Here is a 22,849-nt window from a genome sequence, read left to right as displayed (position 1 = left end):
TTTTAACTTTGTACACCCCAGCCCGACACTGGCACCTTCAAATCATGACAGTAAATCTCCTATTTGAGAGAGAGATGGTGGAGACTTTCACCTCTCTGAGGATTGTTGGTCTTTGGGATTTTCTTCTTGAGTGAGCAGTAGAAACTATGTTGAATATATTATGTTGAGGTATGCAGATTTTTGATCAGTAAGGGAATCATAAATGATGGGGGCCAGCTAAAGTGGAGTTCAAGCTACAATTGTTTGAGTCATGATTTCTTTGTCCGGTGAACCAGGCCAAAGGCATCAAAAGCTGGCGATCTTCCAATGAGTTTACGTCAGTACAGGAAATGAATGGGGCTGTTGAGGATGGATGGCCCTTTAATCTACATTTTGTTTTAACCTAGGTTATCTTTGCTGTTATACCATAATCTATATATCTATATAATCTAGATATTGGGTTAATGATGGGAAAGTATGGTAGAGTTCCAACTGTACACCATTGGAACTGTGTATGAGGATGAGAAAAGGTGATTTTGGTTGTTGAAAATCAGATATCGCAGTCCTACACCAGTGTTCCAGGAATCCACAGGACACTGTCTTAAAGTCTTGAATGAGGCAATTAATGACTATCCCTCCATCACAAACCAGTGAAGCAGACAGCTGGTGATTACAGATTCATCTTCTGATGAGGTCATTCATGTCTGCATACAGCCAAACGTGGACAGCATTCGGGTTGAGGCTGATGTGTAACAGAATGGGGATCTACGATAGGAGAACCGAAAACATTCTCATGATTTTCTGTGGCATTTTCATTGTCAAATGCATAAATGCCATTGCTTCCAGAAGAGGTAAGGAGCTGAATATTCCGTACTCCTTGTCTTTTTAAAATCTCTCCATCACGTGAAAGGCACATGTCATGAATCTAAATGAAACACTCTTCACTTGTCTGGATGTGTGTGGTTGTTGCAGACAACACAGAATACTTACCACCATCCCAGACAAAGCAGTTCCTATGAACACTGCCTCATCCAGTAACTGAAACAACCAAACCGTCTACCATCCAGTATACGGAGTCTGCTGTTCATACAATTCAAGATGTACTGCTGCAACTTGCCACAGTTTCATTCGATCTTTTGGTAGCTGACTTAGCAGGACAAGGACATCTGGTATACAGAATACCCGGCTCCTCCAAGTTACACATAATCCATATTTGGATGTATATTACCAATTTTTCAATGTCAAGGAGTTAAACTCCTTGAGTGCACTGTGAGAGTTCCTTCACAAAATATGCTTCAGTTCAGGAAGACCCACAATCACCACCAACTCCTAAGGACAACTAGAGAGGGGCAATAAATGTTGACTTGCTCCAGTGAAGTGCTCATTGGGACAAGTAAGTGAATCAAGAAGAGGACTCTTTGTCAGCTATGGACTTTTCTACAGTTGATATCCTCCAAGTGTGTTTTTGTAAAATTCAGCTTTATATAATTACAACATGGATGGAGTACATAAAGTGGAAGCCCAAACAAAATCTTTGTGAATCAGGAAAAGCCAAAGTATGGTTTGGATGATGAAGAAGCTGTTTTCACCTTTTTGTTTTGCTGAAATAATCTCTCCTATTACACAATATTGAATGCAATATTGTATGAATCGCTGTGCAAATATGAAGATTATTGCAGTTGCAAAGAGATAAATATGCATCCTTGATCCTTGAAATTCAATCATTAAAATTCAATGGATTGTTCTTCTACTTTTTCCAAAGATGGGACAGTGATGTTCTTGGCTATATCTGTGTGTTTGGTCTCAAACAATGCCATTAACCTTATGAAGAGTATTATCTGGTTATAATTTTGTCCTTGGTCTTCCAATTTCTTCTGAAGAGGGCTGGCTGCTTAATGATAGGAATGTGCTCACTGGCTGCAGCCTTATATACATCTTAAAGAGTACACAATAATGTTTCTTTATGTATAACATGAATTCCAAAAGGTCAGGGAAATATTTAACTCAGTCTTTTTTGCAACAAATTAAATGAGAATATATTTTAACATTTTGTTTTGCAGTGATTTAGCTTCTAGTTGGCTCATAGTGCATAGATGTAGCATGAAATAAGTGTAGGGTAACCATTTGGATTTGGAATTTCAATTGCTTTCCTGGAATGTAAATCAAATAAATTATGTAAACTTATCACAGTTTTAACACTCATCTATATAGTGTCCCTAATTTGGAAAGCTTCCTAAGTTTGGCAGTACTTCCAAACACAAGCTACAACTGAGGTATTATGGCAAATTACCTCAAGTTTTGGCAGCGGGGTGTTTTCCGAAGTATGCTAAAATAGGAAAGAGGTGATGAACTTGAGGTAGGAATTCTAGAGGCTAGGCACCAGACAGAATTGTACTTTATAACAGTTACATAGATTTTGTTGAACACTTCATCATCCTGCTTCCAATAAAACATTACAACCTTGCTTTAACCTTGTGGTTCTCTATCTTATGGAGCTTTAGTGATGGAGCTAAGAGAATTTAAATTAAAAATATAATCCAGAATTGGGAATGAGTTTTATTGCAATGAAATTGTGACTGGAGTGAGCTGGTTTGTTTTGTTTTACTTCTGTTGTACCAAACTGTCCCATCTTTTCCTTCAAATACATTGTAGGTCAATTTCGCCAACCTATGGAAGAAGCCAAGAATACCCTGTTGAGAGACCGCTGTATCAATCGTATAGTGGGGAGCTAAAAGAATTTGGTCAAAGTTCAGGAAGACCTCTTCAGTGGAAGAGTCAACGGGAGAAATGGGCTGAAACAGCAGGTGTAGAGTCGAGGTCAGCAGATGCCCAGTATGGTGCTATTCATCGGAAAGTTTTTGAGTATGGATATCCTTCCCCAAATCCAAGGAGAATGGGCTCATCTCCAACAGGAAGAGACTTGTATCTCCAAGAAAAAGAAGGAAACCGAAGCTACCCACCTCCCTCAAGATATCTTGAAGATAATCCATACCATGATCATGATGAACGACCATGTGATAGCAATGAATGGCATGAGCACCGGAAAAGTTCTCACAATGAACGGCATCATGACCACGACCAATGGCACAATGACTTTGACCAGCGACGCTACCATCAGAATGTGGAAATCCCAACTCATGTAAGATTGTATAATGAAAAACCCAAGAACTTTGGAGGTGATCCACAAATGGATTCTTGTGCCCAGTCACTGCCTACTGCTGCTGGCTGTACAGAATCGTGGCAAAACTTGGAAAACTTTCGAAATCCTAGTTTCCGCGAGGAAAGACGTTCAGGTTCTCATTCTCCTGGAAGACGGGCTAAAGAGTTTCTGGATAGGAGCCCCTACCAGAGGAGGTATTGGAATAGAACCATTAAGGTTATGTTTTGATGTAGACCTTCAACTGAATAAAATGGTCACATTTTGAGTTGAAAGTTTAAACTTGAAAGCCCTTTGTCCTAAACTGAAAGCATGAGCATTTTATGTAAGTAACATGTTCTTCTGAATTATTTTGTGAAAGAGCAGATTGATGTTTGAAAGCTGAGGCTCACTTGAATTCTCATTCAGTATCCTGCTGAATGGCTTTCAGAAGGATAAAGGGGTTAAACTTGTGACCACAAAATACCGCTTTCAAGGCATTGCTCCTAATCTTGCTTCAAGTGTTACCAAAGCCTAATTCTCACTGTCTTCTTTCTACTGCAAGTGTAAACTGCTTTATGTCAAAACAGGTATCCTGATGAGGATGAAGTCAAAGGGTACAGAGAAACATCTGGAAGAAGCTGGGTGTCTGCAAAGCATGAGGTGATAGAACACGAAAAAGATTTAAAATGGCGAGGGGAGAAGTTCCCTCAGAATAGGAAAAGCTACCCAACTGCATCATACGATGATTCAGAAGGCAGTCATGTTAAAGAGATACCAAGAGACCGATATAATGATGGCAGCCACTGCGAGGAGTTTGTGCAGGTAAAAAGTGGGTTTGCACATTCACCAAGGTATCCTGAGATGCACACTTCTTCTGAACACCGCAAGATATTTTCCAGTGGAAGAGAGCCAGCATATTCAAGCAAAGGTAGAGAGTTTACAAGCAGCTCTTCAAGTAATAAAGAGGTGAGTCGTTTTCACAGTAGCAGTAGGAAATCAGGTACTGATGTGAACAGAAGAGAGGGGCGTCACTCTGTGTCAGGAAAATATTCCGTTTCTGAGCATTCCTCTAGCAGGTTGCAGCATGGATGCAAGAAAGAAGTAAGCTCAAGATCTCAACCATCAGGAACCAGAGACCGTTCAGAAACAGGAAAGGAATTAAGAAAGCGCTCCAGATCTTCTGAAGAGCACCGTGGCAGCACTCACAAGCGATCGAGCCATCAATCTAGTGATATGGAAAAGTCACGCCATGGTACAAAGAGTGAGCGAAACAGAACGACGGAGTCTCTAACCATCAGAATAGATATGAAGAAAACTGTCAAAAAGTGCAGGTATTGTCCTTGATTCTTTGGTGATATGAGGCTGGCTAAAGAAATTTCATGCAATTATTAGTGTATAATAAAAGATTTAGATAGTGATATCCTTGTTTTCTTAAAGAAAGTAGTTTTGCAATTAAGGTTCCCTTAGACCAGAGGTTCCCCAATATTTTTTTCCCCCAAGACCCCACTTCATGTCTCAAATTGCATGACTCCTCAGTGAGATCTGTAGGAGCTGTGTGAGGTTTGCGGATGCAGGTATGGCTGCAGCATTGAGAAAATTGTGATTTTATTCTGTCCCAAAAAGCATATAAGATTGTTTGTCTTCAGGGTCAGACATTTTTGGGCACAGCCACTGTTTGGAAAAATTTGAAATTTAACGTTGTCTTGGAACTGTTCAGTCAGTTTGGAACTCCCTGGTATGCCTCAGAACTTGTGACCCCAAATTCCAGTTTGCAATCCCCTGCATTGGGGAGCTCTGCCTTCAACTTGGAGCTACAGCAATACTGAATTACTCGTCCCTCTGAAGCTATGGTTTACAGTTTATCCAGTTTTTATTCTCGATCATCATTTTCCTTGCTGATTCCTAGCCTTTCTACAAATGCTGCAGTTCCTCATGAAAGGAGAAGTGCAGAAAAGAAGAATTGCATCATGAGCCAGAAAGCAAAGGCAATTGCATTCTGAAGTACCAGAAATTTAATCTGTTCTTTAATAGAATCAAGTAGCAAAGAAGAAAGACTGCAGATGGAACAGAAGTTCTGGTTGATCTGGTTATTTATGAGAAATCATGGTAGAAAAAACATTAAATTAAGAGAAGTTCCCATATGAAGATTTTGTGGACATCAGGAGGTTCTTTCTAGTTTTGGTTCAGGAAAGTTGTTGGTGACTACATTTTTATTGTGAAGAGCTTGAGCCAATGATTGGAAAATTAAGCGAAAAAAGTGCAGTCATCCTGAAGTAAGGTTTTGTATTAATAAAGGTAATGCCCGAGTGCTCACCCTTTCAACTAAAGCAGTATATTGGATAGACTGTATTTTCCATCAAATCCTGTTTTTACTGTGGAAACATTTTGCTGGGCGAAAGGTCTTGTCAAAATGTCTTTTCAAAGGTTGCAAGTAGTTCAAATGGACAAAGAGGAATCCGACATCATTCAGCAGCGACAGACATTTCTGCAATAATGGTTCAAGTGCCACTTTTCAGAAGCTCTGCTGTGAGTTCGGTAACTAATTGAAATATTCAACAAGGAGGAAAGCCAAAGTGAAAGTGAACAGAATTATTGGCACCAGGGACAAAACAATGCTACCTTCCAGGCCTCAGACTAAATTTGCGTGAGGATTCCGAAGGGAGCACATGATGAAACTACTGAGGCAGCAAGATTATACTTTGTTACAATGATTTGTACCCCACAAAGATGATAATTTACAAACAACAAATAACACATCTTTAACAAGGAGTCAAAAGAGCGTATTTGCATTGGATGGGCAGTATCTTTCTGCAAACTACTTGTGCTGTACTACTGTTTTGCTGTTGGATATACAATGATTCTTGAGATTAAATTCTATCACTTCCGTCAGAACTTGAACTCATCAACACACCATCGTTGAGGACTTCGGCTGTTTTCAAATGTGTTTTTAACTATGACTGGTTAGTCGCATTATATCATCATTTTGTAATGGCAGAGCGGCCGTTAAGTCAACTCATGCAGTAGCGCAAAGCAAGAGGTCAGTCGGCTTCTAATTTGAAATAAACAGCTCTCATCTATCAAGCCCTGCAATATATTAACTTTTTAGTTGTCTTCTTGTAGCATCTTTTATTTTGACTGCTATCAAGCTCTGATTTAATAATGTTACCTGAACTAATATCATAATTGATTACTGCCAGTTCAAGTTGAGGACTCCAGTTTGAAGTAGAAGGATCCTCCTGTTGTGATCATTGCAAGGTTCATGTATACATACTCGCTGCTCCTGTAAGAAATAAAGAAGGTAATAATGAGCAAATTAACTAAGAGTGAACTCTCTATAGATTGACATGGGCCAATAAAGATTTCAAGGACATACAGGCAATGTCATACGTCACAATGAAAATTGGTTTGGCCTTGAAAATCATGCAGCTGCTTTTATTTTTGAATGACTACAGTTGAGCAGTGAACATATCATGTTGTTTGGTTCTGGATAGTAATCCAGGCGAACCTGATGGAAGCAGTAAATTAAAATTCTCACCACCATTGGGAACACTTCCTTTCATTATTTCATTTTGTTTCACCTTCTAGCGATTCCAAATGTTATTTCAATGTCAATGAAAAGCATTCTGATCACTGGCTCATCAACATCCTGAAGATCTCTGCTGGTCACAAACTACAAGAAGGTCAGAGGCTGGAAATTCAGTAGCAACCAATAACTCGCCTCTTGGCTGCACAAAGCCTGTCTAGCTTGTACGAGGCATAAGTGAGGCGTGTGTTGGAATGCTAATCACTTGCCAGAATCAGTGTAGGACTAACAGCATTACGAAACTGGGCAAATGTATTGCAGAAATTTACCAAAGGCTCCTTCGAAAGGATCTTTCAAACCCATGACCTGTGCGACCCAGAAAAATGAGAGCAGAAGTTACATGGAACACCATCTTCAAGTTCCTTCAATACCCTCTACCATCCTGACTTAGAATGACTGTATATTGCTGAATCTACATTCGCTGGGTTAAAATTCTGGAACTCTCTAGCAGCACTGTGGATATAGGACTATAGTGGTTCAGTAAGGCATTTCGCTATCTCATCAACCGCAATTGAGGATGGGCAATAAATACTATCTCAGCCTGCGATGCCCGCATCCGAATTTCAACAGTATTGCTTTTCGGAAGAAGATTCAAGATGACCCAGTGTTGACTGCCATTGGAGAGGGGACTTAACATTTAAACAGCTGGCCAGAAATAAGACCAGCATTGTCTTTGTCTTTGTTCATCTTCTGATTTTTAATTTGGATTAAACTAATATTTCAAGATTTGGTTTTAATCTTACTGATGTTACTAACTGATACTTTTGCAGTGGATTGCAATTAATGGATAACTCAAAACCTCCTTGTTAACTTTGCTTGGGCCATTAACTGCATTACCTCTCGATGAAAACATTGAGATCCACCAATTTGAGATTACATTTTACTGAGAATTGCCTTGAAGGGCAATGCATCAGTTCCTGAAAGAGCCCGAATTTGGATTTCTCTGCATGATGGTCCTTGTCGTGTGAAATTTCTTTCTGCTCAGCCTCAACTTGCTCAAATATTCAGTTGTTAATCTAGTGATTTTCCCTTTTGATAACTGCTTTGAAAGCTCAAGTCTGTTTCTAAGGAGAAAATCCACTTGAAACAAATGAGTTCTCATGAATGTATAGTCTTATTTAATTCTGTAGTGTGTGCAGGTGTTATGTTAGAAGAAGATTTTAAGGAAACCAAAGCCAGATCGTTTAAGGTAAATACATGATTCTCAAAGTTTTACGTATTCTGCTTTTGTCCTTCTCTGGAATGTAATATGAATGACAATTAACATTTGGAAAAATAGATTGAAATTAATTTTGTATTTTTAATGGCAGGTTTAATTTGATTGAGTGCAATTCTTTTTATAGAGTCTTAAAGTACTTGGCTGAGGATGTGGTGAGAAATTATTCTTGCATTCTATTCTCCTCCTCATACATCTGATAAAGGAGATCTTATTATTTAAAATAATATGTATCCTGCTTACAAAATTTCCATATTTATTTTGGTACAAAAGTATCATCAGCCTTCTTGAGCTGAAGTTTGAGAGTTTTCTTTTGTAGAACAAAGTGGATTGCAGTGGTTAAACCAGGCAGCACACCACCACTACCTTGGGCATCTCTGGATAGGCATTAACATTGGCCCAGCCAGCATTGTCCACTTTCCATGATGGAATTTTTTAAAAAGTGTAGAGGGATAGTACCAGACATTTAAAATCAGATTTTCAATCTTAATGTAAACTAGTATCAATGCCTTAACTTCCAACACGCTGTCTCGGAGTACCATTCCTCATCATTTTAATGGGGAGGCAAATTTAGACAGCTCCGGGAATATACTTGGACTTGAGCCATTCTGGAATCTTCATTATATAGCTGTTCTTCCCAAACTAAGCTATTTGCAAACAATTCTGAATTAGTGGCAGATCAGAAAATGAAACAAGCTTCTCTGATATGCAGATAGCTCTCTTAATTACAATATTTATGGTGGGCTGCATAGTTTAAAGAGCAATTTGTAGATGACATTTGAAGTTTAAACAGTGAAATTTTGATCTTTAACAGATTTGGCGGCCCGGTGGCTCAGTGGTTAGCACTACTGCCTCGCAGCACCAGAGTCCCAGTTCAATTCCAGCCTTTCTGTGTGGAGTTTGCACTTTCTCCCCGTGTCTGCATGTGTTTGTTCTGGGTGCTCTGGTTTCCTTCCACGGTCCAAAGATGTGCAGGTTAGGTGAATTGGTCATGGTAAATTGCCCATAGTGTTAGGTGCATTAGTCAGAGCGAAATGGGTCTGCGTGTTTTACTCTTTGGAGGGCCGGTGTGGGCTGGTTGGGCCGATGGGCCTGTTTCCACAATGTAGGGAATTTAATCTAATCTAATCAAAAAAAATTGAAAATGTAATAATTTGGAGCCTTCATTAATATTTTAGAATAGCCAGTTTCTGTAATTAGAAGGTTTGCTAACTTTGTATTTAAGCATATTTACATGTCTTTTGATATAAGTTCAAGAATGACTGATACCTGGTTGTGAATTTTTGAATGTATGTGGGGATTTCTCCAGGCCGACATCAAGCCATGCTTCAGAGAGACTAATGTCTCGGGATTTGGTTAGTGTTGGCAAGAAACGGGATGAGTTCCATCATGTGTTTGAGCATATGGGTTCGTCATTCGAGGCTAACCCGAACATCTCTTCAGGAGAATTTGCCCAGGAGATAATCACTCTGGTGCACCAGATTAAAGGTTGGACATACATTATGGCATCCTTTTTATTTAGTTGCAACAAATGCTATTGATAGCGAGATGATGGTACTAAAAGCATTGTTTGTTGCTCAGGGTCCTAAATAGATGGTTAAGTATTGTCTAATGGTACTTAATGTTAATGGTAAATTACATGTTCTTCAGAATTGTTTAAAACATTGTATATTAATACAGTGAAATCTGGTTTAAAGTCAAAGCACTTTCGTCTTCTGGTTGCTGAACACACAAAGTGAATGAGTTGGGGTTGTAGCATTGCTTCACTTCATAATAGGTACCAATCCACTTGAGCCTAAAATTACGCACTGTACTTGAAGAGGTCAAAGTTGAATTTGGAGGAGGTTCTAATTTGGAACATAAACAACAGGGTAAACTACACGGGCCAAATGTAAGTGGGGATAATTTACTCCAAAAGGATCTCAGAACCTGATTCCATTCCTGATTGCAGTTTCTGGGCCATTATTTATCTATCTTGAACATATAGCAGAAGGTTAAATATATTGTTTACGACTGTTAAAGTAAGTGACTTTTCCCCTTTAATTCCCACTTTGCTATCTTACATAATACTTGAGAGAAGCAGACGTATTCTGGAATTTACTTCATTCAGTAAGACGATGGCTGCTGTAATATTTCAGTTTTTGGACAGAAGCCGCTTGGTTCCTTTATTCTCAGAGGGTTATAACTGTTGGTCATAAATGTAGTGAATATCCACAGCCCTGTGAATACAGAATGTCAAAACTTTGCAACCCACTGAATGAAGAAGTCTCTCCTCATTTCAATTCAAAATTCTAAATCTTCTAATCTGAGACTGTGACCTTCTACCTCAGCCAGAACGGGGAATAAGCCCCATGCTCTTGTAATTAAAATCCACATGCTTATTATCTAGCCAATCAAGTGAACTAAAGCCCTCTTCCTCTTACCTAAGTTATTGACATATATATTTTAACTATTGCCTGTTAATTTAAATGTTTGCATAAAGCACTCTGCAATAGTTAAAATATATATGTCAATTATATACATAAGTGAGAATTAAATACGTTGAGATATTGATGCATTGTCATGCAGTGCCATGAGATTTAAATTAACATATAACAATATCTAAAGGTGCAGTTGTCTTAATTTTGTATAAAAACTAGCATTTCTGCTTCCTTACTGAGATGTGACCCAAGGTAATGAGTGGTCATGATTTTTATTACAGAAGACCATTTTAAGTCTTCAGATCTAACATTGCATGACCGTTTTTCAAAGTTGCAAAATGCCCAGAGTCCTGGAAGAAAAGAGGAAAATGCTCGGGGCCCTGAGATACACAGGTATTGTGGTGATACAGCAAGTCTTTTACAGTTTTTCTGAAGCCAACCTTTTATTCCTTAAGGATGTGATTTACTTATTTTGTTTTCCTTTCTGGGAAAGACGGATTGACATGTCACTGGAGGACTTACACAACCGAGAAAGGAAACCTGTTGCCAGAAAGGTATTGTACCGTTTAGTGTGTTCCTCACTTTATTCCCTTTTCCATTAGGAATGTAGCATGCACAGGGCAACCTCGATTATCCGAACATCAATTATCCGAATTTTGGGTTATCCGAACATTACCTCAAGGTGCCGTAAAAACGCTATCAGTTATTCAAACAATCCGTTATCCAAACAAAATACTCCTTGCCCGTCTTGTTCAGGTAATTAAGATTGTTCCATATAACTATTTTCTTCTGATTCCAAATATGAGGCTGTGAGAATGGAAATTGGAAATTGTCTGTCATCCAACACCGTTCAGGTGTGTGCAAAGTTCACATTATACTTGTACCTAATTAGATACAGCAGCAAGAAGGCAATGAATTGGCATTGAACCATACAGTAAAGCATTGGTAGGCAGGTAGAGGAAACCATTTATTGTTTGACACTGACGTCCATGGCTGTGCTATCTTTTCAGATCAGGAGGAAAGGTTTAAACCTGTGCCCTCCTGATATTTTTGTATCTTCATGCATAGCAAGCTTCCACTCATTCCATTTGTGCTAGTGGATCCAGAAGATCATTGTGTCTGACCCTCAACAGGGTCTGTAGCGCTTGAGCCCAACTCATAACAGGCTTCTATCATTCATGGTGGTAGCTCAGCTTAAATCAACCCTGCCTCCTCAATAGACCCAAGGTCCTGGCAAAATTTTTTCACTTTTTTTCAAGTTGGGAGCAAAACACTGACCAGGTCCTGTGGATTGCGATGGATCTTGTATCTTGATTCAGTTTCTCCTTTGAACTGCTCTAATCCCTGGATTTCTGTTTTATTCTTAAGTATTGCTGCTGTCGTTCGCTACTTCTCCTAACCACTCCATTCCAAAGTCTCTCAAGACGGAGTGCATTATTATACACTGCTGTTTTTATTAACCCACAGTATTAAACAAGCCTGATCATTCTTGCAGCGTTACAAAAATTCAGGGTAAGCTGAGCAAGCTGCTATTGTGTATTTCTGTTCTGATGCAATATGACTTGACTTCTAGGAAAAACTTTGCATTGAAATGGAATTCATAGAATCCCTACAATGTGGAGACAGGCCATTTGACCCAACGAGTCCACACTGACCCTCCAAAGAGTAACCCTCCAAGACCCATACCCCAATTACTCTACATTTACCAGGACTAATGCACCAAACCTGCCACATTGCTGAATGCTTGGGCAATTTAGCATGACCAATTCACCGAACCTTAAAGACTAGAAAAGCACAGCCAGTCAGGCAGTATCCAAGGAACAGGAAAATCAATGTTTCGGGCGTAACCCCTTCACTGAACCTGCACATCTTTGGATTGTGGGAGGAAACCCACGCAGTCATGGGGTGAAATATGCAAACTCCACACAGGTAGTCTTCTGAGGCTTCAATTGAACCCAGGTTCCTGGCGCTATGAGGCAGCAATGCTAACCACTGAGACACCGTGCAGCCAAAATTCAGGTTACTCCACATAGGACTTGAACCCACAATCCCTGGCTTAAGAGACCAGTGTACTATCCATTAGGCCACTGAAGCCATAAACTCAGGTCAGTTTGGACTTGAATTGATCATGTTGCCAAATATTACTTGGTATAAATAAAGATTTACTTCTTTTTGAGTATGCAGTAGTTGAGTTAATTTTACTACTTCCTGTTCTTTAATATTTAGACCAGCACGTGGGTTGCTGTAAATCCAGATGATCTTCGGCATGACATAGAGCGAAGGAGGAAGGAAAGATTACAGGACAAGTATGGGGAGACCTATCAAACCCTGGAGCCAGTGTTTCTCTCTCGCAGGTAATTCCCAGAATATCAACAATTTTTTTCAAATTCCACTGTGTATCCTCACATGTCAATCCACTTTATTGACCATTCACTGCCGAACAGAATAATTTTACTATGATAAAACTTCAGCAGGGCTCATTAATTTGATAAGGTTCCCCATGGTAGGCTTATGCGGAAAGTCAGGAGGCATGGGATAGAGGAAAACTTGGCCAATTGGATTGAAAACTGGCTAACTGGTCGAAGTCAGAGAGTGGTGGTAGATGGTAAATATTCAGCCTGGAGCCCAGTTACAAATGGAGTTCCGCAGGGATCAGTTCTGGGTCCTCTGCTGTTTGTAATTTTTATTAATGACTTGGATGAGGGAGTCGAAGGGTGGGTCAGTAAATTTGCAGATGATACGAAGATTGGTGGAGTTGTGGACAGTGAGGAGGGCTGTTGTCGGCTGCAAAGGGACTTGGACATGATGCAGAGCTGGGCTGAGGAGTGGCAGATGGAGTTCAACCCTACCAAGTGTGAAGGTTGTCCATTTTGGAAGAACAAATAAGAATGCGGAATACAGGGTTAACGGTAGGGTTCTTAGTCAGGTGGAGGAACAGAGGGATCTTGGGGTCTATGTACATAGATCTTTGAAAGTTGCCACTCAGGTGGATAGAGCTTGTAAGAAGGCCTATGGTGTATTAGCTTCATTAGCAGAGGGATTGAATTCAAGAGTCGTGAAGCGATGTTGCAGCTGTACAGGACTTTGGTTAGGCCACATTTGGAGTACTGTGTGCAGTTCTGGTCGCCTCACTTTAGGAAAGATGTGGAAACTTTGGAGAGGGTGCAGAGAAGATTTACCAGGATGTTGCCTGGAATGGAGAATAGATCGTACGAGGACAGGTTGAGAGTTCTCGGCCTTTTCTCGTTGGAACGGCGAAGGATGAGGGGTGACTTGATAGAGGTTTATAAGATGATCAGAGGAATAGATAGAGTAGACAGTCAGAAACTTTTTCCCTGGGTACAACAGAGTATTACAAGGGGACATAAATTTAAGGTGAAGGGTGGAAGGTATAGGGGAGATGTCAGGGGTGGGTTCTTTACCCAGAGAGTGGTGGGGGCATGGAATGCGCTGCCTGTGGCAGTGGTAGAGTCAGAATCATTGGCGACCTTTAAGCGGCAATTGGATAGGTACATGGATGGGTGCTTAATCTAAGATAGATGTTCGGCACAACATCGTGGGCCGAAGGGCCTGTTCTGTGCTGTATTGTTCTATGTTCTATCTATGTTCTATGTTATGAGTGTTTGGTCGGAAGAAATTATTTGCATTGCTGTCGGAGATAAATAAAAATAGTGCTGTACTTAACTCAGCTGAAAGTTAGTTAATTAAGATAAACTGGTTTAACTTTTTGTAAATCAGCTAGTTCAGAGATGTTATTACACACCACTGGAGCAGGTGGGACTTGAACCCTGGCCAGGCACCTCAGTGGCTCAGTGGTTAGCACTGCTGTCTCACAGCACCAGGGATCCGGGTTCGATTCTGGCCATGGGCGACTGTCTGTGTGGAGTTTGCACATTCTGCCTGTGTTTACATGGTTGCATGGGATTCCTCCGGGTGCTCCGGTTTCCTCCCACAATCCAAAGATGTGCAGATCAGGTGAATTGCGCATGCTAAATTGCCCATAGTGTTAGGTGTGTTAGTCAGGGGTGTATGTAGGGTGAGGGAATGTGTCTGGGTGGGTTACTCTTTGGAGGGTCGGTGTGGACCTGTTGGGCCGAAGGGCCTGTTTCCATACTGTAGGAAATCTAGTCTAATCTAATGGAAGTCCAACAGGGACCCTAATATTTGCAGCTCCATCCCTGGGTGATCACAAACCACCAACTTTTCATTTCACAGTCAAATGTATTGACCAATTCTGCCTAAGTCCTCTACACCTGCTATTTCCGGGTGGTCTCCTATCCAAGTACACACAAGGCCGGAGTCTGCTTAGCTTGTGCGAGCAGACATTTTCAGCCTACTGTGACCGTACGCATAATGGGTTTTACTTGGGTGTTTTGCACCTGAGGAACGAACTGTCATTCCTTGACTAGAACTCAAACTCAGGCTTGTGAAGTGAGTGTGCTAAATCCTAACTACAGTGGAGCATCCACAAAGTTGAGAGTTTTGTGGTTAACATGCACATTGAGATGGTCACACTACCTGGCAGAAAGGGTCTGGGTGGGTTGCTCTTTGGAGAGTTGGTGTGGACTTGTTGGGCTGAAGGGCCTGTTTCCACATTGTAAGTAATCTAAGTATACCGGAGTTCCAAAGAGAGTCAGTGGCATAATTAAGTGTAGTTGCCATCACTAAGGAAAGGGTGCTGCAGATGCTTAAAGAACTAAGGGTAGATAAATCACCTGGATGGGCTACGCTCCAGAGGTCTGAAGGAAATAGCTTTGGAGATTGTAGAGGCATACGTGATGATCTTTCAGGAATCACACTGGAACCGGAGAGGGTCCCAGAGGACTTGAAAATGGCTCGTGCAGTACCTCTGTTTAAGAAGGGAGGGAGACAGAAGACTGTTAGCCTGATTTTGGTCATTGGTGAAATTTTAGGGTCCACAATTAAGGATGAGATTGTGGAGTACTTGGAAGTGCTCAATGAAATAATGCTGAATCAGCGCAGCTTTGTCAAGGGTGGTCATGCCTGACAAATCTGTTAGAATCCTTTTGAGGAGGTCATGAACAAGTTAGATGAAGGAGAGCCAATGGATGTGATCTGGTTGATTTCCAGAGGCCTTTGAAAAGGTGCCGCACTGCTAAATAAGAGTGCATGGTGTTTGGGGTAAAGTACTGGCTTGGATATAGGATTAGCTGACTGGCAAGAGGCCAGTGCATAATCCAACCTTTCTCATGATGACATTCGGTGACTAGTGAAGTTCTGCAGGGGTCATTGTTTGGACCACAACTGTTCACATTACATGTTAACACTCTGAATGAAGGAACTGAGGGTGTTGTTGCTAAGTTTGCAGAAGATACAAAAATAGCTGGATGAGCAGCTAGTGTTGAAGAAGTGGGGAGGCTGCAAAATGACTTGGACAGGAGAATGGGTAAAGAAGCAGCAGGTGGAATACAATGTTGGAAAGTGTTGAAGTTGTGCAGTTTGGTAGGAAAGTATAGAGCTATCTGTTACATAAACTGAGAAAGGTTTCAGAAATCTGAAGCAGTAAGGACTTGGGAATTGTTGGCAGTTAGGAAAGCAAATGCAATGTTAGAATTAGTTTCAAGAAGGCTGGAATACATCAACAGAGGTGTACGGCTGATGCAGCATAAGGCTGTGGTCAGACTGTGTTTGGAATATTGTGAGCAGTTCTGGAGCCCAAATCAAAGGAAGTGTAGGCTGGTGTTCGAAGGGGCCCAGAGAAGTCTTACAGGCATGATCCCAGGGATAAAGGGATTTACATATGAGGAACAGTTGAGAACTCTGGGTCTGATGAGGGGCATTTCAATAAAACTTACGAATACTGAGAGGTCTGGATAGAATGGATGTGGAAAAAAATGTTTTCATTAGTAGGAGAGTGTCGGATCCAATGGCGTACAGCCTTAGTGAAGGGACAACCTTTTTGAACTGAGATGCGGAGTTTCTTCAGCCTGAGCATGGAATTCATTGCCACAGAAGGCTGTGGAGGCCAAGTCGTTGAATGTATTTCAGACAAGAGAAATGTGAGTTTTTGATTAGTATGGGAATCAAGGGTTACAAGGAGAAGCCAGGAGAATGGGGTTGAGAAATATATCAGCTATGATCAAATGGCAGAGCAGATTTTGAGCTATATCGCCTTAAATCTTTTGGTCTTATCAGCAAAATCTAAAGAGGTTGGGACTCTACTCGCTGGAGTTTAGAAGAATGAGAGGTGATCTCATTGTAACATATGGGATTCTTAAGGGGATTGAAAGTAAATGCTGAGTGGATGTTGCCCCTCAGAGTCTAGGACCAGAGGACCTAGTCTCAGAATAAAAGTGCACCTGTTTAAGACTAAATAAAGAGGAATTTCTTTCTCGGAGCATTGAGAATCTTTGGAACTTCTTGCCACAGAGAGCAGCATCCGTGTATACTTAAGGCTGAGATCAAAGGAAATCAAGGGGAAAGGCCAAAAAAGTGGGCGTGAGGAATGTCAGATCAGCCATAATCTTAATTAATGACCCAGCAGACTCCAGGGGCCAAATGACCTATTCCTGTTCCTATTTCTGATGGTTGTGCAAGTTCTCCTTTCCTCTGTGATATTAGTAACAATTGTGTCCGTGAGCATTAAGGTATATCCAACACTCTGGCACCACGACTTGAATTATTGACACTATATTGTCTTAATAAATGTAGTTATTACACGAGGTGTTGGCCAGCAACGTTTCTTTCTTACACCTTGTGACCAGTATTAAGCATTTCAATTGCCATTGCTGATTTGTTTTGTTTGTTGCGAGTGATGTTGTGTTTGGACCCTGTAAAATCTGTATATTTTTATTTTACTGTATTTTTGATGTAGACTGAAATATGCTGCTCCAGTGCATACACTATCCCAGTGAGACCTGATAACTCTCGGCATGAATGTACACAAGTGGGGCGGTGATGGCCTAGTGATATTGTCGCTGAACCAGAGATCCAGGGCATGTTCTGGGGACACTAGTTTAAATCCCACCATGGCAGATGGTGGAACAAAAATCTGGAATTAATAATCTAACATTGACCATGAATCCATTGTCGATTGTTGGAAAACCCACATGATTCAGTAATGTCCTTCAGAGAAAGAAACTGCCACCCTTACCTGGTCTGGCTGATGTGTGACTCCAGGCCCACAGCAATGTGGTCGACTCTTAATTGTCCTCTGGACAATTCTGGATGGGCAATAAATGCTGGCACAGCCAACAACGTCTATGAATGAATAAAAAAAAACACAAGTATGTGTGTAAAAATATATTCACTATTTCCAACAGCACTAAATCAGTTTACAATGGAAAAAAAAGTACTTCACCCAAAATCTTCACCTAAAATCACTGATCTTTTGCAATTAATTATTGAACATGTTTTTCTTTCTGCTGATTTGGTATTCCATAAATGATTCTAACTCAACCTGGTATTGCATCCTCTAAAGGAATAATTTAGTATTTTCTATTGTGTTACATGTTTCTTGCTCTCTCATGTACAGTTTTTATTTGACCTTTTGTTTCACAGATCTGAAAGATCTGAAAAGTCTCATTTATTGAATCGAGTGAAAACTGACAGAACTCCACGACTTAAAGAACCATCAGTCAGACTAACGAAGTATCGGGTAAGAATACTGAGAAAGACATGGTTAGTCAGTTCTTTACAACAGATTAGCCATTTAGGTCTGTGTTTTAGAGAAGGAGAGGATATCAGTACATGTGGATCCAAATCCACAATCATGAAGTGTGTTGTACACCATCTCATCAAAATAATGTGTTTAAGTTTCTGACTGTACACATTTATTTCTCCCAAGTTTGTTTACTTCTCCAAAAATCCAGTATTGCATCCTGCAGCGTGGCACTGAAATGCTGGACTGACATGTCCCAGTACAGCTGGTCCAACTGTCCATTTGTGCGCTCTCACTTTTAAACTTGTTGCGCTGTTTGTTCGTATCTTTTGTGTTACAGGAGAAATTATCAATTTGAGTTTGAAAATAGACTTTTCATTAAATTTGAAATATCATTCTGGTTCTCATGCAAGTATCTTCTTTCTTAATATATTGTTACCAAATGTTTTTAGGAAAGCCTGCACAGGGAATCTTCGGTAGCAACGAAAAGAAAAATAAGAGAAACCTCAGAAGAGCGGTCCAGAAGTTTGCAAAGACCTCTTAAGGTATTTAATCCTGTCTCTACACATCTTAAATCTTCAGTTTATGGTGTAAATTTCTAAGAAGTAACTTTAACATATCTATTCCACATACTAACTGAGATTGGAAAAATAACCATACCAATGTTTCAGGAAACCAGTTCTGATGAAGAGTCACCTGACTCGAAACGTTGATTTTGCTTTCTTCCCACAGATGCTGCCAGACCTGAGTTCCACCAGCAATTTCTGTTTTTGTAACAGCAAGCCAATCTGGTGTTTGTACTGTTAATGATTTAAACATATATGCACAAGAATAGCTGCAAATAAATTAGTTTGTTTTAATTAGAACATAGAGCATTATAGCGCAATACAGGCTCTTTGGCCCTCAATGTTGTGCCGAGCTGTGGAGCCAATCTGAAGCCCATCTAACGTACACCATTCTATTCTCATCCATATCTCTATTCAATGACCATTTAAATCCCCTTAAAGTTGACGAGTCTACTACTGTTGCAGGCAGTGCGTTCCATGTCCCCCCTCCTCTCTAATTAAAGAAACTGCCTCTAACATTAGTCCTATATCTATCACCCCTCAATTTAAAGCTATGTCCCCTTGTGCTAGTCATCACCATCTGTGACGTCATCACTGTCCACCTTATTTAAGCCTCTGATTGTCTTATATGTCTCAATAAGTCTCCTCTCAACCTTCTCTCGAATAAAAACAGCCTCAAATCCCTCGGCCTTTACTCATAAGACCTTCCTTCCATACCAGCAGACATCCTAGTAAATATCCTCTGGATCCTTTCCTAATCTTTCACATCCTTCCTATAATGCGGTGACCAGAACTGTACGCAATACTCCCAAGTGTGGCCGCACACAGTTTTGTACAATTGTAGCATGACTTCATGGTTCCGAAACTCAATCCCTCTATTAATAAAAGCTAACACACTGTATTCCCTCTTAACAAACCTATCAACCTGAATGGCAACTTTCAGGGATCTATGTACATGGACACACAGATCTCTCTGCTCATCTACATTACCAAGAGTCTTACCATTAGCCCAGTATTCTGCATTCCTGTTACTCCTTCCAAAGTGAATCACCTCACACTTTTCTGTATTAAAATCCATTTGCCACATCTCAGCCCAGCTGTACAGCTCATCTATGTCTCTCTGTAACTCAACATTCTTTGGCACTATCCACAACTCTACCGACCTTTGTGTCATTTGCAAACCAGCAACACATTTTTCAGCTCTGATCTTGAGCAACTGCAGTCCTCACTTTCTCCTAATTTACTAACCCCCCTTCTACACCCTCATCCAGGCCATTTATACAAATGACAAACCGCAGTGGCCCCAAAATAGATTCTTGTGGCACACCACTCGTAACTAAACTTCAGGATGAACATTTCCCATCAACCACCACCCTCTGCCTTCTTTCAGCTCACCAATTTCTGATCCAAACTGCTAAATCACCCTCAATCCTGTGCATATTCAATCAAATGTAAACTTAAGAACTGCATGTCCATTGTTTATTGCATGAATATTTGTATAAACTTATCAAAGCTATTCTTCAGACATTGATGATATATTAGAACGTAACTGACTATGGAAAGAGGTGCATTGAAATTCGAAATGTAACCCTTGCTTAGCTTTGTGGATTTACACATGGAATTGTTCAAGTAAACCACTTCCTGTGTAGATATTTTTATCTCAGCAAATTTGGAGGCAACGAGATCGCACACATTCAACTGCATCTGCTGTTTTTAACATGCCACACCTGAAGAGTAAGATAAGGCAGCAGACAAAAGCTTGTGTCAGACACTAAGAACTCAATGCTGAAGGAAGCTAAGAGGAATATAGAACATGCAGGGAGGAATTTGAAAAGGGAATTAGGAAACCTAGATGGGACTAAAGAATATTGGGAATTAAAATAATGTTGAATCTAAAGATGCCTTATAAAATAGGAGTGTAAGAAAAGCTAAGAAAAAGGAGGGCCATTGAAAGATCTAAAGGATCTATTCATAAGAGATGGTTTTGAATGAATGCTTTGTGACCTTCTTCACAGAAGAGGGGGGCAGTGCAGGCATTGTAGTTAAGAAGGAAGACTGAAATATTGCATGTGGTAAAATATGGGAAGGCAGGAAAAATTAACAGGATTCACATCCTTGAAAGTGGGTAAAACACTAGGACCAGATTTGCCCTACCCTCTTAAATAAGACATCAAAGAATTAGTGGGTGTCTGACCATTATTTTCAGTTTTCACTGGATGCAGATCTGGTGCTGAAAGTTTCGGGGACTTGTGATTTTGGTTGTAAAATGGAGCAAGGAATGCACTGAATATTTTCAAGCTGGTTCATATCACCTTAGCAGTGGACAATTTATTGGAATCAATTCTGACAGACAGGGTAAACTCACTTAGAAAACCATGGAGGAATCAAGGATAGTCAAAATAAATTTCCTCAGGAAATATAGTTGAGGAATGACTTAAACGAATAACTGAACATCCAGGTGCTTTGCAGCATCAAAGAGATTATTATTTTAGAATCTGGTAATCCGAGATCAATCAATATCTATCTTAACCATAATTAAAGACTGAGTTCCCACAGCCCTCTGTGATAGAAATTCCAAAGGTTGACAACTCTCTGAGTAAAAACATTTCTCCTCATCTCAGACCCAAGTGACATCCCCATTATTTTTAAATTTTACTCTCTGATTCTAGATTCCCCAAGGAAGAACATCCAACCTGTATATCCTTCAGGTATTTTGTAAATTTTGATTATGTCAGCTCTCATTTTTCAAAACTGTACAGAATACAAGCCCTGTTTGCTTAATCTCTCTTCAAAGGACAGTCCCACCATCCAAGGAACCAGTCTGGTGAATCTTCATTGTACTGCCTCTATAGTAATAACATACAGCAAAATATTTATTAACCAACACCTAAGAGACCAGGACTGTACAAGTTGATCAAATACTCCAATTGATCAAGACTACAGTACGCCTGCATTCAAATCTTTTTGTAATAAAGACGAGCATTCCATTAATTTTCATATTAGCTTGTTGTACCTGCAAGTTAGCCTTCAGTAACCTGTTGATAGAAGTACCTAAAATCTTTTGTACATCTTCATTTTTTGTTTTTACACTTTCCAACCTTTTACCATTAAGAAGTATTCTGCACATCCATTTCTCCTCACATTTTTCCATGTTTTATTTAATCTGTCATATTCTTGCTCGTTCACTGTGTGACCACGTTTTCTTGAAGATCATTTCACATCATCATCACAACACACATTCCCACTTAGCTTTGTATTGTCTGCAAATATGGAAAGATTATATTTTATCTCCACCTCCAAGTTATTGATACATATTGTGAACAGCTGGGACCTACACCCTGAAATTTGCAATGCCCCACTCATTGCAGCCTGCCAAAATGAGACTGACCCATTTCACAGAACCTCGACAGTGTGAAAGCAGGCCATTTGGCCCATTGAGTCCACACCAGCCTTCGGAAGAGCATTCCACCCAGGCCCAGCTCACTGTCCTATCCATGTAACTCCTGCATTTACTGTGGCTAATCTATCTAGACTGTGCAACCCTCAACTCTATGGACAACCTAGCATGGCATGTTTGTTTTCCTTGGAACATTCAGAAGCTGAGGGGATTTTTGTGAGAGACTTGATGGAAATGGGTGACAATTTTTCCTCAGCAGAAGAGTGGTGAGAGGGAATGTTGACTTAAAGTTAATGGTAAAAGGATTGGTGTGGGGATGAGTAAACTATTTCCTCCCAGGTGGTGATAGGGGATTGAAACTCTCAGCCTGAGAGAGTAGTAGCAGCAGCAGAAACCTTGAATCTGTGCTGGAAGCTGGGATTAGGCTGGGTATCTCAGCTGACACATGCACAATAGACAGAGCGGTCTAGTTGTGCTTGTATTTTCTTGCATTTTGTAAATATTTTAAATATCTGAAGAGATATGTGCACACATTTGTGGGAGAGGGCAAGTGAGTGGTAGTGCTGAAAATGAGCTGCTGGAAAAGCGCAGCAAGTCAGGCAGCATCCAAGGAGCAGGAGAATCGACGTTTCGGGCATGAGCCCTTCTTCAGGATTCCTGAAGAAGGGCTCATGTCCGATGCATCGATTCTCCTGCTCCTTGGATGCTGCCTGACCTGCGCTTTTCCAGCAGCACATTTTCAGCTCTGATCTCCAGCATCTGCAGTCCTCACTTTCTCCAAGTGAGTGGTAGTGCATGAATTGCTCCCTAAGAGGACCAGCATGAATACAATGGGTTAAATTACCTGGATTTCCATTGTCTACTTCAATTCTCCTCACCCTTTCGACCTATGCCATTCCCACAAGCTGTCAGAACTCAACCCCGTACC

At 40.5% G+C, this 22,849-nt stretch overlaps 1 protein-coding gene across 1 annotated transcript in view; it reads left to right on the top strand.

Moving 5' to 3' along the window:
- The window catches only part of LOC132820927 (BCLAF1 and THRAP3 family member 3-like), a 58,946-nt gene that overhangs the window by 20,659 nt on the left and 15,438 nt on the right, over positions 1-22,849 (top strand). Inside the window, exons 3-10 of the mRNA XM_060833298.1 lie at positions 2,632-3,333; positions 3,706-4,449; positions 9,227-9,405; positions 10,619-10,730; positions 10,831-10,891; positions 12,564-12,691; positions 17,859-17,955; positions 18,411-18,503. Coding sequence (XP_060689281.1) covers positions 2,632-3,333; positions 3,706-4,449; positions 9,227-9,405; positions 10,619-10,730; positions 10,831-10,891; positions 12,564-12,691; positions 17,859-17,955; positions 18,411-18,503 — 2,116 coding nt within the window. The remainder of the gene's footprint in view (positions 1-2,631; positions 3,334-3,705; positions 4,450-9,226; positions 9,406-10,618; positions 10,731-10,830; positions 10,892-12,563; positions 12,692-17,858; positions 17,956-18,410; positions 18,504-22,849) is intronic.

Source organism: Hemiscyllium ocellatum, chromosome 12, assembly GCF_020745735.1.
Source record: "Hemiscyllium ocellatum isolate sHemOce1 chromosome 12, sHemOce1.pat.X.cur, whole genome shotgun sequence".
Classification (NCBI taxonomy): Eukaryota; Metazoa; Chordata; class Chondrichthyes; order Orectolobiformes; family Hemiscylliidae; genus Hemiscyllium; species Hemiscyllium ocellatum.
Note: the sequence above shows the minus strand (reverse complement) of the source record. Positions and strands in the feature narration are given on the sequence as shown.